General features: G+C 57.7%; 1 protein-coding gene across 1 annotated transcript; it reads left to right on the top strand.

The window, feature by feature from the left end:
* The first annotated feature begins 2,291 nt into the window (after positions 1–2,291).
* Positions 2,292–13,143, top strand: CALY (calcyon neuron specific vesicular protein). Its single transcript, XM_043926583.1, has 6 exons — positions 2,292–2,415; positions 9,749–9,891; positions 10,254–10,367; positions 10,975–11,088; positions 11,946–12,310; positions 12,796–13,143. The coding sequence occupies exons 2-5, from the start codon at positions 9,769–9,771 to the stop codon at positions 12,282–12,284; spliced, it is 690 nt and encodes a 229-aa protein (XP_043782518.1). The 5' UTR covers positions 2,292–2,415; positions 9,749–9,768; the 3' UTR covers positions 12,285–12,310; positions 12,796–13,143.
* The last annotated feature ends 342 nt before the right edge of the window (positions 13,144–13,485 follow it).

Below are 13,485 nucleotides of genomic sequence, written 5' to 3'. Positions count from 1 at the left end.
AGTTCAGAACATTTGAGCAAATATTTCACCAAACATATACAGGTGGCAAAGAAACCCATGAAGAGATGTGTAGTTACTGACAAAATAGAAGTTGTGTTTCGAGGCAGGATGAGACAGGGCATGCGGAACACCCCCTGCCCTGGGCCTGCTCACATGAGTCTGCACCGGCTGTCCACCAGACCCCTAAGCGAGAGCGTCTGCCTCACCATGGAGACCAAATTGTCTCCCTTCTTCCTTCTCTTCCTAGTTCTGTAAGGGCCAAGCTGACATGCAGCTCAATTCGTACTTGTATTTTTTAAACACTTATTTATTTACCTTTCCTGTGCCGGGTCTTGGTGCTGCCCACGGGCCTCCTCTGGTTGCGGAGAGGGGGGTCCACTCTGCACTGCGGTGCACGGGCTTCCTGCTGCGGCGGCTCCTCGCGTGGAGCACAGGCCCCAGGCGTAGGGGCTTCAGTAGTTGCAACACACGGGCTCAGTAGTTGTGGAGAACGAGCTTAGCTGCTCCGAGGCATGTGGCATCTTCCCGGGCCAGGGATTGAACCTGTGTCCCGTGCATTGGCAGGTGTATTCTTACCTACTGGACCACTAGGGAAGTCTCTCGATTCATACATGTGTTGATAGATCTGCAATGCATATCTTCGGTGAACTTTACATAAAATGTCAGTGTCATTTCGATGAACAATCCCTTGCCTTGAAAATGTATTAATATAGCTGTCCCTTCAAGTTCTAACAAGCAGAACAGCCCTCAGAATTTTCTGAGTTATAAGCCTCAGGTTAGCTTGAATAAAATTCTCTATTTCTTCCTTAGATCCACTGTTGATTAATTTTTGTTGTCATTAGCATCATGAGCTATTAAGGATGCAGGCTAGACTCCAGTGAGACATCACTCCCCCTCCTAGTGGGTATGAAGTCAGTGTTATGAGCAAAACTGTGTCCTCTCAAAATTCATATGTAGAAGCCCTAACCCCCTAGGACCTCAGAATGGGACTGTATGCAGAAATATATTCTTTAAAGAGATAATTAAATTAAAATGGAGTCACATGGGTGGGCCCTAACCCATTCTGAGATTAGGACACAACACACGGAGGAAAGGCCATCTAACAACAAGCGAGAAGCTGGCAAGGCAAGGAGAGAAGCCACAGAGGAAGCCGGCCCTGCCAACACCTCGGTGTCTGACATCCAGCCTCCAGAGTCACCAGGAGACAAGCCCCGTTGTTTAAGGCACTCAGTCTATGGGACTTAGTGATGACTACAGGCCACAGGATCCAAGGAGTCGGATACAATTGAGCAACTAACACTATTACTTCTAGCAACTGAACACAGACGGCAGTGATAAAAAGGAGAGACAGCGACAGGCCTGGAGGGGAGCTGGGAGCCGAGACGCCCCGTGTCCCTGGCAGACATGTGCAGTGTGCAGTCGCTTTTGAAAGAAGGTTAACTTTTTCTTAAAAAGCTTCATGGGAACTGCCATCCAACCCAGCAGTCCCACTCCTTGATACCTGCCCGAGAGAAATGAAAGTCCACACTAACACTAGTCCAAGAACGTCCACAGCCACGCTGTCAACCGTGGACACACCTGGGAACTACCGGGTGTTCCAGAGTCCAGACTGAGCAGATAAAACAGGGCACGCACACCGCGGGGCACTTGTCCACAGCAGTGGCGTCCACCGGTGCTCAGCAGCTGTGAGCCTGAGTGTGGGACCCCGACCCTGCCTGGGGGCCCCGGGAACACAGCCCTTGCTCACTGGCTCACTCAGCCAACCAGACGGTGCGTCCCCTCTACAGCCGGCCCTGTGCAGGCCCTGGGCCACAACAGCCACCAGGGACCACAGGCTTGTCCTTGCAAAGCCGACAGCCTAGGGAATTCAGACACTGAGACCTGAGGAGGAGACCCTCTGGGCGGGTGGGGCCCAAATTAGCTGTGTCTGAACCAAGCTGCCCAAAGTGGGCTAGAGGGCAAGTCTGCACCTTCCACCAGGTGGTGCCTGACTGCCTGGACGTCCCGGGGGAAGGAGGCTGGCCAGGGTCTCTGTCCGCACCCCCCAACCCCACCTCCCACCCTGCCTGCAGTGCGAGTGAGTGAGGTATGTGTGTGTGCAATGTGTGTAAACGGCGTGTGTGTGAAGCATATGCATTCATATGTGAGGTGTGTGCATGGCTGGATGTGGGTGTATGTCTGTGACAGGTTGGGGATGCGCTGCAGGCTCTGACGGGCACGCGCGGGCGGGTTCCGGCTGCTGCAGATCGAGACGCCCCCCTCCCCCAGCCTGCGTCTCCTGGGCAACCGCAGCCTCGGTCTGGGGCCCGGCCCCTCCCCCGCCCCGCCCCAGCGACGAAGCGTCTGGAACCGCATCCTTCCTCCGCATCCTTGTCCTGCCGCCGCATCCTGCGCAGCTGCCCCTTGGAGCCGCCTGTGAGCCTTTCCCACGTTTCTTGTGGAGCAGGATCTGGGGGGTGGGGTGTGGAACCAAGTGTGTGCAGGGGTGTGCAAGTGCGTGGCGCAGGTATGCGTGGTGTGTGTGGCGGGGAAGTGGGATGTGTGTGCAGGGGTCGCAGAAATACTGTGTGTGTGCACGGATGTGCGAGGTGTGTGTGTGCAGATGTATGAAGTGCAAGTGTGCAAGGTGCGTGTGCGGGGGGGGGGGGGGGCGGGCACTGCGGCGGACCCGCAGGCAGCTGACCGAGCAGGGGTCCTCAACTTGGGGGCCCGGCTGACCTCGGGGCAGGACGTTGTCAGGCCTCCGGGAGGATCCGGGAGCCCCCGGAGGGGAGGCAGGTCCCTGCCTGGACACTCCGGAAGGGTCGTGGGTGTCTGGCACAGACCCGAAGTGCTGCCGGACTCCCCAGGAGAGGGGGCGTCTTGGGTGGGGGTAGGACAACAGCTCTCCCCCGCTTGGTGACTGCAGCCCCCTCCTGCCAGCCAGCTCCACCTCTGCGGGTCTGAGAGAGCCAGTGGGAGCCGGGCGTCCGGAGGTGCGGGGGGGGCGCCGGTTCCAAGGCCGGTTCAGCTTTGCCTGGGGCCGGCGATGCACGAGGGGCTTCGGACCGACCAGGGCACGAAGAGCCGCCAGCAGCGGCACGGGGTGGCGGTGGTGAGGCAGGCTGCGGGCAGGAGGGCGGCGGCCAAGAAGCCGAGGGGCAGTTCTCTGAACCACCTGCCGCAGGCTCGGGGGCCACAGGTGGCGGCTACGTGGGACGCCGAAGCCGGGTGCAGACCGGCTCCGCTCCCCGCCCCGCCTCGCCCAGGCCTCGGGGCGGGACTGGCGCCCGCAGACCCCAGCACTTAAATTGGCGGCCGAGCCCACCACCGGCCTGGAGGCCAGCGGGCGGGAGAGCACCTGGGCCGGGGACGGGCGAAGGGCTCCGCGGGGTTCCAGCAGAGCGCGCAGCTCCCGCGGTCCGCCGGCACACGCGCGCCCAGTGCGCACAGGACTCTCGTGCCCGCGCGGTGCGCGCTGGCGCGCGCCTCCGGGTGACGCAGCATCCCAGGGTGGCCCGTGTGAGCGAGTCTGTGACGCGGCCTGCAGCCGACCTGCCTGGGGGCTGGCAGCTCCGGGTCTGTGCCCTCCCGCCCATCCACCCGTCGGAGTGCGATCACGGCCTCCCTGCTCGTCCTGTGCCCACTCCCCACGTCTCACAGAGGAGACGCGCGCCACAGAGAGCGGGGAGCAGCTGATCCGCAGGAGAAGGCACAGCGACGCCGCAAGGGGGAGGGAGGGGGCGGGTGGGAGCGGAGGGAAGACCCCTCCCGCTCTCCAGAGCTCCGTCTGTCGCATAAACGCGCCCAGCCAGCCCGCCCAGAGGGTCCACTTGATTCCCCCTGGGAAAGAAATGTTGGGGACCCGGCCTTCCCACGTGCCGTCCAGCCCTACCCCAGCATTCTGCCTGGGATCAGGCCCAGAGGGTACACGGATCCCCAAAGCTTTTCTTTGAGAAGACAAGTCGTGGCCTGCCTGTCTCTGTTGCCGTGGAAACCCCAGATGATGTAACATGACGTCACGCTGATCAAAGGAGTTGGGGCTTACCTTTGGCTGAAAGGGAACCCAGGGACGGATCTCCCCTGGGGAGGGGACTCCGGTGGGGCGAGGGGGAGACCTTGGCCATCCCCCGCCCAGAGGGCGAGGCCACCGAGGCGTCAGGGCTGCACCTCTGCGGTTCCGCGCAGCGTTCCTAAACCGCGAGCTGGGTGTGAGTTGGAGGCGTCCGCTGCGTGAAGGCCCGTAGTCCGGCCCCCCTGGATGCTGCCCTTCCCTCCCCCGCCACGCTCCCCTCAAGCCCTGGGCGCCCTGTCCTCCCCTCGCACCTCCCTCCCCCGCCGGCCCCGGTTGTCCCCCCGCCCCACTCAGCGCTTCTCATCTCTAAGCACTGGGTGCTCCCTGGTGGTCTCTGCCTCCTGGAGCGTGGAGTCACATAAGCGCTGTCCTGGTGGAGAATGACGGACGGATGGCCCGCCCCCCTGCGGCAGGTGCCCAGGTGCCCCCACGTCATCCGCAGGCCAGCCCTGGCCAGACCTCGACGCACATCAAGAAGAGCACCCACCCCCTGCCTAGGGTGGATGGCAGTGGGGGCGCTTTGATGGTCTGTACAGGCCCGGGCAAGGCGCTCAGGGAAGGGCCCTGTTTCAAGACCCTAAGAAATATGTCCTCTTCCGGCGCCTGGGGAGTCCACAACAGGGCGACCCCTCTCCCAGTCCGGGCCAGGGGCTCGCCCACCCCACAGTGGCGGCCCCAGCCTCCCGTCCAGTGCCTCCCACACGCCACTCTGCAGGTCTGTCTCTGCCGCCAGCAGGGGCTCCGCCTCTTCGTTCCTCCCAGTCCACCAGCACCGGAGCCCACAGCAGGGCCTGGACCGCCGGGTGAGAGCCGACGCCTGTGGCCGGGTAGGCACGGGCGCTGATGGTGCTGTTACCGAGAAGGGTCTCGCAGGACACAAGTGTGGGCTTCCGAGGCCGAGCAGTCTTTGTGGGATGCGCCCCGACAGTGGTGAGGGAGGGGCCACATTCAGAGTTCAGGGTGGACAGCGGCCCTTGGTTGTACCCTTTCCCTCCAAAGGGTCCTTGTGCAGAGGGGACAGCCAGTCGTCAATCCATCCTTTATGGGAATGCGGGGCCCAGTCCTCGATGAGGGCGCGGTGTGGGCGCCTCTGCGCCAGCCCGCTGTCCCCTGGTTTTGTTTAACTTTTTCTGTTGTGAAACATAACGAACTCAGAAGAGGATGTGAAGCAAAGGTGCAGCCTAATGATCGTAAGCGGCCCCCAGGCATCCAGCATCCCAGTGAAGACAGGACCCGCCTGCTGGCCCTGAAGGGCCCCTGGGCTCTGCTGGCCCAGGAGAGGGCCGCAGCCCTGAGCTGCTGGGCGCGGACGGGTTCCTGAGCGAGGCGGCGGCTTGCTCATTCCCCGACCTTCCTTAGTGCTTGGCTCCTTCCGGCCAGCGCTCTTCTGTGCTTCAGGGCTGTTTCTGCAGGCTGCACGGCTCCTTCCCTTTCCTCTGTCGCAGGAACGCTCTACTTACGGGCCGTCCCATGGCTAGCGTGTCCTGCTGGGTGTGCACCCAGGAGGGAGGCCCGGCACAGAGTCAACACCCTAGATAGAGCATCGCTTCAGCGTTCAGGGCCCTCTGAAATACTCCTTTGTCCATTTTTCTCTTGGGTTACCTGTGTTTCTTGACCGCGTTGAGACGCTCTCTGTATTTTGGATGTCTGAGGCTTACTGGCTTCCTTGGACTGCTGTAACAAATCACCACAGCCCGGCACTCACTCTTTCACAGCTCTGGAGGCAGACGTCAAGGTGTTGGCAAGGCGGAGCTCCCTCCCAGGCTCCAGGGGAGGCGCCCCCGTCTCGTCCAGCCCCCCGGGAGCCCCAGGGGTCTCTTGGCTTGTGGCCGCCTCCCTGCAATAGTTGCCTCCATCTTCACATGGCCTCCTCCCTGCGTGTCTGTGTGCAGATTTCCCCCTGCTTGTAAGGACACCAGCCACTGGATCAGGGTCCACCGTACCCAGTATGAGTTCATCTGAACTTGATTAGATCTGCAGAGACCCTGTTTCCAAGATAAGGTCACATTCACATGTGCCCAGAGTAAGGCCTTGGACTCATCTTGCCGTTGGACAAACAAGCCTTTGCTCCCTTGAGGAGCTGGAGACGTCTGCTCCCGGTCGCAGTCTCTCCGCATCCCTGGAGGCGGTATACTGAGGAGCAGGAGCTCTCTGCAGTTAATCTACAGCATTGTCTTAGTTTCAGATGTACAGCAAAGTGGTACACACACATGTATCTATTCTTGTTTGGATTCTTTTCCATTATATGTTATTACAAGGTATTGAGTCGAGTTCCCTGTGCTATACAGTAGGTCCTTGTTGTTTGCATGCATGCATACTCAGTCACTTCAGTTGTGTCTGACTCTTTGAGACCCTATGGACTTAGCCTACCAGGCTCCTCTGTCCGTGGGATTCTTCAGGCTAGAATACTGGAGTGGGTTGCCATGCCCTCCTCTGGGGGAACCTTCCCAACCCAGGGATCAAACCCACGTCTCCTGCATCCTTGCAAATGCATTCTTTACCACTGAGTCACCAGGGAAGCCCCCTCGTTGTTTACGTAGTTTATGTATCAGTTCAGTTCAGTCGCTCAGTCGTGTCCGACTCTCTGCGACCCCATGGACTGCAGCACGCCAGGCTTCCCTGTCCATCACCAATTCCTGGAGCTTGCTCAATCTCATGTCCATCAAGTTGGTGATGCCATCCAACCATCTCATCCTCTTTCGTCCCCTTCTCCTCCTACCTTCAATCTTTCCCAGCATCAGGGTCTTTTCCAATGAGTCAGTTCTTTGCATCAGGTGGCCAAAGTTTATAGATAGTAGTGTATATGTTAATCCCAAACTCCTAATTTATCTCCCCCTACCCCTGCTATAAGCAAGTTTGGTAACTATAAGTTTGTTATAAGGAGCTCTTAATTTTCAGTTTAGTTCAGTTGCTCAGTTGTGTCCAACTCTTTGCGACCCCCTGGACTGCAGCACGCCAGGCCTCCCTGTCCATCACCAACTCCAGGAGTTTACTCAAACGCATGTCCATTGAGTCAGTGATGCCATCCAGCCACCTCATCCTCTGCTCTTAATTTTAATGTAGTTCTATTGTCGATATTTCCTTTTGTAGTTAGTGCTTATTTGTGACACTGAAGGACTTTCCCTCCCTAAGACCAGGCAAGTATTCTGAATTATCTCCATGATGCTTTTCCATCTTGGTTCTTCCACCTGGAGTAGATTTTTCTGTGGTTGCCAGGTGAGGATTGGGTCCACCATTTGCCACGCGGACGCTGTTTATTGAAAGGTGGCTGTGGCCTTGCATTGCGGGGACACCTGCTGACCCGTGTGTGGGATGTGTCTGCGGGCCTTCATGTACCATGCAGCGACACCACATGGCCTCGTGATGAGCTGGGCGCCTGGCAGACCAGACCCCGTCGGTCCTTCCCAAGATGCCATGAGTGTCTTTGTCCCTCTGCCTTCCATATAAAATCACAAAGCTTGTCAAATTCACACACACAAAAAAACTCATCTTGGACTTTTGATTCGGATTTATTGACTCTATACACTTTGAGGGGAAATGACATTTTTAAACATGGAACCTTCCAAAATCCATGACCATGTCTTTCCCATTTAAGGAATTTAGGAGTTATTTGGTCCTAGTCAATAATGTTTTGATGAAGATTTCCTCTGTTTTTCCACAGGGAGGTCCTTCTAATGCCTTCTTAGACCTACTCGTGAACACCTAATTATTTCTGATACTGTTTCAATGGAATCTTTCAACAAGTTATATTCTAATTTTTTTTGTTACTGATATATAAAAACAGAATTGATTTCTGAATATCTTAAACTCATCAACTCTGCTCAACTCACTTTTAATCCATATAACTTTCCTGCAGATTCTTTTGGATTTTCTACACACACAAGATGCTTTTTCTGTGACTAATGAGAGCATTACCTAATCTCCTCCAGGCCTTGTACCTCTTATTTCTTTTTCCTACCCTACTGCTTGGATAGGACCTCTACCAGCATGATTTATATAACTGATAATAAAGGGCCTTGTATCTCCCACCCAATTTTTTTTATTTTGTTTTGTTTTTTGGCTGCTTTGTTTCCTGACCAGAAATCGGATCCTGCCATGGAAACGTGGCATCCTAACCGCTGGACGCAGCCAGTGACCCAGAGAAGTCCCCAACTCAACTTTAAAAGCAGAGCTTTCTCCGATCACATTCAGTAAGGTTTGCTGTAGGGATTTTGTGAATAATCTTGATCAGATTAAGGAAGTTTTCTTTTCCCGGTAGTGTGCTAATAGACGTTTTTCCCCCCACACTGATTGTGGGATCTTTGGGCTCTTAGTTCCCCGACCAGGAATTGAACCCAGGTCCTCGGCAGTGAGAGCACAAAGTCGTAACCACTGGACCACAGGGAATTCCAATAGCTTTTTTAAAAATAGTAAACGAATGTTGAATCTTATCAAATACTTTTTCAGCTACTATTGAAATTGGTCAGATGAATTTTCTTTTTTATTCTGTTCATGTGGTGAAACTACTGATTGCTTTTCAGGTGCTAAATTCCAGAATACACCCAGCCTTCGTGTGTCTTACTAGATCCCCTGTGCTTGCATTTTGTGTGGGGCCTTGGAACTGGCATCTGTGGGTGGCACAGCCTTCAGTCCCCTCTCTCATGTCGTTGCCAAATGCTGAGATCAAGGTTGTTGGCCTCACAAGCTGGGGTGGGTGCCCTTGTTTCCTCTGGATGAGTTTCATATGAAATTTGCATTATTTCCTCCTAAGTGATTGGAAGAATTCAGGAGTGATGCTCCTTGGGCCTGGAGTTGTGTGTCAGAAAATTTTAACAACAAATTTAACTTTTAGTGGACATGGGACCATTTCTTTCTTCTTTGATTGACCGAGTATGTTTTTGTGTTTCTCTTTTTTCAGTTGGAAGTCATTTGTTGTGTTCCTTTTCTCTTAGCGGTCAGCCTAGAGGTGGAACTGTCTTGACCTCCTCAGGAGAGTTTGCCCTCCCGTCCTCTCTGCCACCCCCGCCCCCACTCCTGCTCCTTTTGGGAGCAGCTCCCCAGATGGTCCACTCCCATGTACCCTGTGACTCCCATGCTTCGTGCAGCTAGAGCTTGGGTTTATTCACCAGCAGCCTCTTTCTGTAGCTCTTTGTTACTTCCTGCATCTCCAGTAGGGTTGCCAGATAAAATATAGGATGCTCAGTTAAATTTGAATTTCAGAAAGACAATGAATAACTTTTTAGTATAAGTGTGTCCTGTACTGCATATTACATGGATATGCTACGAAAAGCAAAAGCATCCACGCTCATCTGAAATTCAGATCTGACCTGGTGTCCTGTACTTTTATTTGCTACGTCTGGCCACCCAACTCACCAGGCTTCTGTCTGGGATTGCTTTCCATTGGTTGCTACTCTTAGAATGTCTCCTGGAGCCGTGGGCCAGTGGAAGACTGCAGTGTGCGTGTCTGGGCAGTCACCAGTCAGAGGCATTACCACCTGCATGGCTGTGGGGCTCAGAGGGGGTCCCCTGGGCAGGAAGGGACTACAATGTTGTGGCTGGACTCACCCGGTTTGTCCTGAGGAGGTTGGCCTGGTCGCCCGCGGCCTGTCCCAGCTCTGGTGTGAGGAGCATCAGGGCTAACCTGGGCCCTCTCAATGTCCAGCTGATGTGGGCATCTGTTAGGTGGCCAGTGACTCTGTGTCTGCCTCTGGACAGGACAAGGAGTGCCGTCCACCATGGTGAAGCTGAACTGCAGCTTCTCCGGAAAGACAGGCTCTGGGGATGGGGGTACCATGGACAGCGTCCCTCTGATCAGCCCCCTGGATGTCAGCCAGCTCCAGCCATCGTTCGCTGACCAGGTGAGGGGCCCTTCCCAGCCTGCCCTTTGAAACAAAGGACAGTGGGACATGTGTCCTTTAGGTGTGGCCTCTTCCAAGACAGTGCGCCCAGCAGAGGAAGGGCCGGGCTGAGCCCACCCTGTGATTGGTCAGCTCCCCCAGCACCCAGAACTGCCCTTTCCTTGGAGGGGCTCTGTCCATGGTCTGGCCAGGTCCTGGGCTGCCTCGGCCCCAGCAGACTTCCAGCATCTCCCTCTCTTTGGCCTCAGCTCATAGCCCCTAGAGCCCTGCCCCCAGCACCCACACTACAGGCCCGCTGACCCCTGGCCCCTCCCTCCCAGCCATCCTAGTTCTGGGCCTTCCTGCATCATCCCTTCCCACAGGTGGTCATTAAGACACAGACGGAATACCAGCTGTCCTCTGGGGACCCGTCGACAAAGTTCTCCGACCTGGAGGGCCAGAAGCTGAGCGGCGGCCCGGAGGATGTGCGCAGCAGGGTAAGCGCCCAGCCTGTCCCTGGGGGTCAGGGCAAGGGGCAGACAGGTGCTGCCAGCTGCGGGCACCCAGGCTCTGGGCTGGGTGGGTGGGCCAGGGCTCCTTGGTCAGCGTCCTGCTGACCACCCCATCAGAGGTGGGGGCTCAGGCCTGGGCAGCACCGTAAAGCCGGGGGGAGCCACTGCCCTGAGAGGAGCTCCTGCCCTGAGACGTGCTGCCTGCTCCCGCCCTGGACCCTCCCCAGCGGGTCATCTGTGTCTCTTCCTCCGTGACTCCCGGGTTTCCCACATACGATGCAGAGTCACTTTTCCTGTTGTGTATCTGGCAAATGTGTTTCTAGCTCTTTATTACTGACAGCTTTTATAATCTGTTGTTAGGTCACTAAGTCGTGTCGGACTCTCTGTGGCCCTGAGGACCGGAGCCCGCCTGGCTCCTCTGTCCTCCACCATCCCCTGGAGTTCGCTCAGACTTATGAGTGATCTCTGGAGCCTTTCACGTTTCAGTGACAGATCTGCACCTCCTGTCCCCTCCTCTCTGAGAGGTCACTGCCCCCCCCCGACCCCAGCCCAGCCTCACCCTCCCTTCTCCCTCTGACCTGTCCACTCCCAGATGCCCACGGGCCGGATGATCGCCTTCACCATGGCGCTCATGGGCTGCCTCCTGATCATGTACAAGGCCATCTGGTACGACCAGTTCAGCTGCCCCGACGGCTTCCTGCTTCGGGTAAGGCTGGCACTCTGGGCACCGGGGCTGGGAAGGGCTGTGGAGCCCCACAGGGAGCGTGCCAGTGAGGGTCCCATGGGGAGTCCAGGGGAAGGACTGGCCTCTCCACCGCTGCCCTGAGTACCCACCCCCTGCAGACAGGAGGGCAATGGGTGTTTCTAGCTCTGTGGGAACATCACCTCCCAGGAATAGTCAAGTTTTACCTCTAGAAAAATTCAAAGAAAAGGGGCTTTAGGAAAAAGTTTTCTTTCCCTGTAATCTAAACAGTGAAGCCTAAGGAAGGAGGTGGCCATGGTGAGTTTTCCGCGCTTGGCAGGGGTTCCCCTTCCTCGTGTTCCTCTCTCAGCTTTCCTTATGAGATTTTTTTTTAAATCATTTTCAGTGTATTTTTTTCGGAGACTCTTAAGTTTACAGTAGTTAAATCCTTCCCCTTTCCCCGCGGTTTCCGAGGGGAAAGCGCAGCCCACAGTGGCCACCAGTCCTCACTGTGCGTCCAGGGCTTCACCAGGCCGCACGCCCTGCACTCGCTGGGACACCCTGGGGACCCGCGGGATGCGGGCGGGTCAGCTGCCCGCCTTCTGTGCGGGGCTGGCTCCCGGTGGCGCCTTCAGTTCTGTATCCGAGGCCGCCCCTTGGTGACTTGAAGTTACGGCAGAAACAAATGCATTTAGGGGCCCTGCCTCCAGTATTATCGAACTGCTCAAAAGCAGAAGGTGACCGCTCACCCGCGGGTGGCCCTGGAACATGCCTCCCGCATCCCGGCCGACCTGGCCGCCCGAGCCCAGGGGCGCGGCGCTTGCCAACGCCCCCGCCCCCCACGTCGCCCGGCTCGCGCCCCTGACCCGCCCTTCCCGCAGCACAAGATCTGCACCCCGCTGACCCTGGAGATGTACTACACCGAGCTAGACCCCGAGCACCACCGCAGCCTCCTGGCGGCCATCGGCGCCTACCCGGTGGGCCGCAAGCACGGCACGGAGACGCCCTGGCTGTCCGCGAGCTACCACGCCTTCAAGGAGGCGCCCCGGAAGGCGTCCAGGGCGCAAGCCCGCGCAGCGGCCGCGGCGGCGGTCACCGAGCCCTCCAGGAAGCCCACCGGGAAGCCCTCCGGGAAGCCTCCCGGGGACGCCGCGCTGCGGGGAGAGAAGGAGGCTGCGCAGAAGGTGGCGGGGAGCACGCCGCCCCCAGCCCCTCAGTGAGGGCCTCTGAGTCGCAGCCCCTCCGGGTATGTGTGCCCCCAGATAGGGACCGAGGCCCTGGGGGACGCCGGCCCAGTCTGCTAGAGGCTTACATAGGGGTGCTCTCCGCCCTGGCGACCCCCGTGACCACGTGCGGGGCTGGGGCCGGGGGCAGGGACAGGGCGTGGGAGTGGGAAGGGGTGGGGAGTGGGGGGGCGGGGTGAGGAATGTAGGCAGGGCGGGGCGGGGCAGGGGCGGGGCGTAGGAGGGCGGGATGGAATGGGGTGGGGGCGTGGATGGGGGAGGGGAATGGAGGCGGGGCGGGGCGAAGGAGGGTATGGCGTGGGTGGGGCGTGGCGTGGGCAGGGCGGGGGGGAATGTAGGCGGAGCGGGGCGGGGTGCAGCGTCAGGTGACCCGGAGGCGGGAGGACGGAGCTCAGCCTCGCGGTCCCCGCCCGCAGGTGGGCGATGGGCTGCTCTTGCGCCCGCCGTGCGCGGCGCGCCCTCACCCCTCCTCGGTCTGTCTCCGCAGCGCCCCACGCCGCGCGCACCTGTGGCCGCCCTCGCCAGAAGCCGCCCCCGCTGTGGTCGCTGTGGTCGTGCCCCTGCTCCCAGGCCCCCACTTGCTGCCGCCCCTCCTGCCCCTTGTGAGCCTCTAGCTCTGTCGCTTTTCTCTGAGTAAAGATTCACATCCACCTGGTCCCCTGAGCATCCTCCGTCCTCGGCCTTTTTCCTGCCGCCCCCCCCCCCCACTTCGGGCGCGCTCCTGCTTTGTGGCCCGCACCCCATTTGGGCGCCCTCCTTCCTCGTGTCCCCTTTACCCCGGCTTTTCTTTAGAAAAAAAGTTTTAAAGCTCAACTTAAAAACATGTATTAATCTAGTAACCTTTGTATATGCCCTCACTCATTCCTGAGTTAATACGTCATTGTTATTGTTCAGCCGCTAAGTTGTGTCCGACTATGACCCCAAGAATTGTAGCCCGGCAGGCTTCCCTGTCCATCACCATCTCCTAGAGCTGGCTCAAATTCATGTCCATGGAGTCGGTGATACCATACAACCATCTCATCTTCTGTCGTCCCCTTCTCCTCCTGCCCTCAATCTTTCCCAGCATCAGGGTCTTTTCAAATGAGTCAGCTCTTCGCATCAGGAGGCCACAAAGTATGGAGCTTCAGCTTCAGCATCAGTCCTTCCAGTGAATATTCAGGACTGATTTCCTGTAGGC

The sequence above is a fragment of the Cervus elaphus genome, chromosome 15 (genome assembly GCF_910594005.1).
Source record: "Cervus elaphus chromosome 15, mCerEla1.1, whole genome shotgun sequence".
Taxonomy (NCBI): Eukaryota; Metazoa; Chordata; class Mammalia; order Artiodactyla; family Cervidae; genus Cervus; species Cervus elaphus.
Note: the sequence above shows the minus strand (reverse complement) of the source record. Positions and strands in the feature narration are given on the sequence as shown.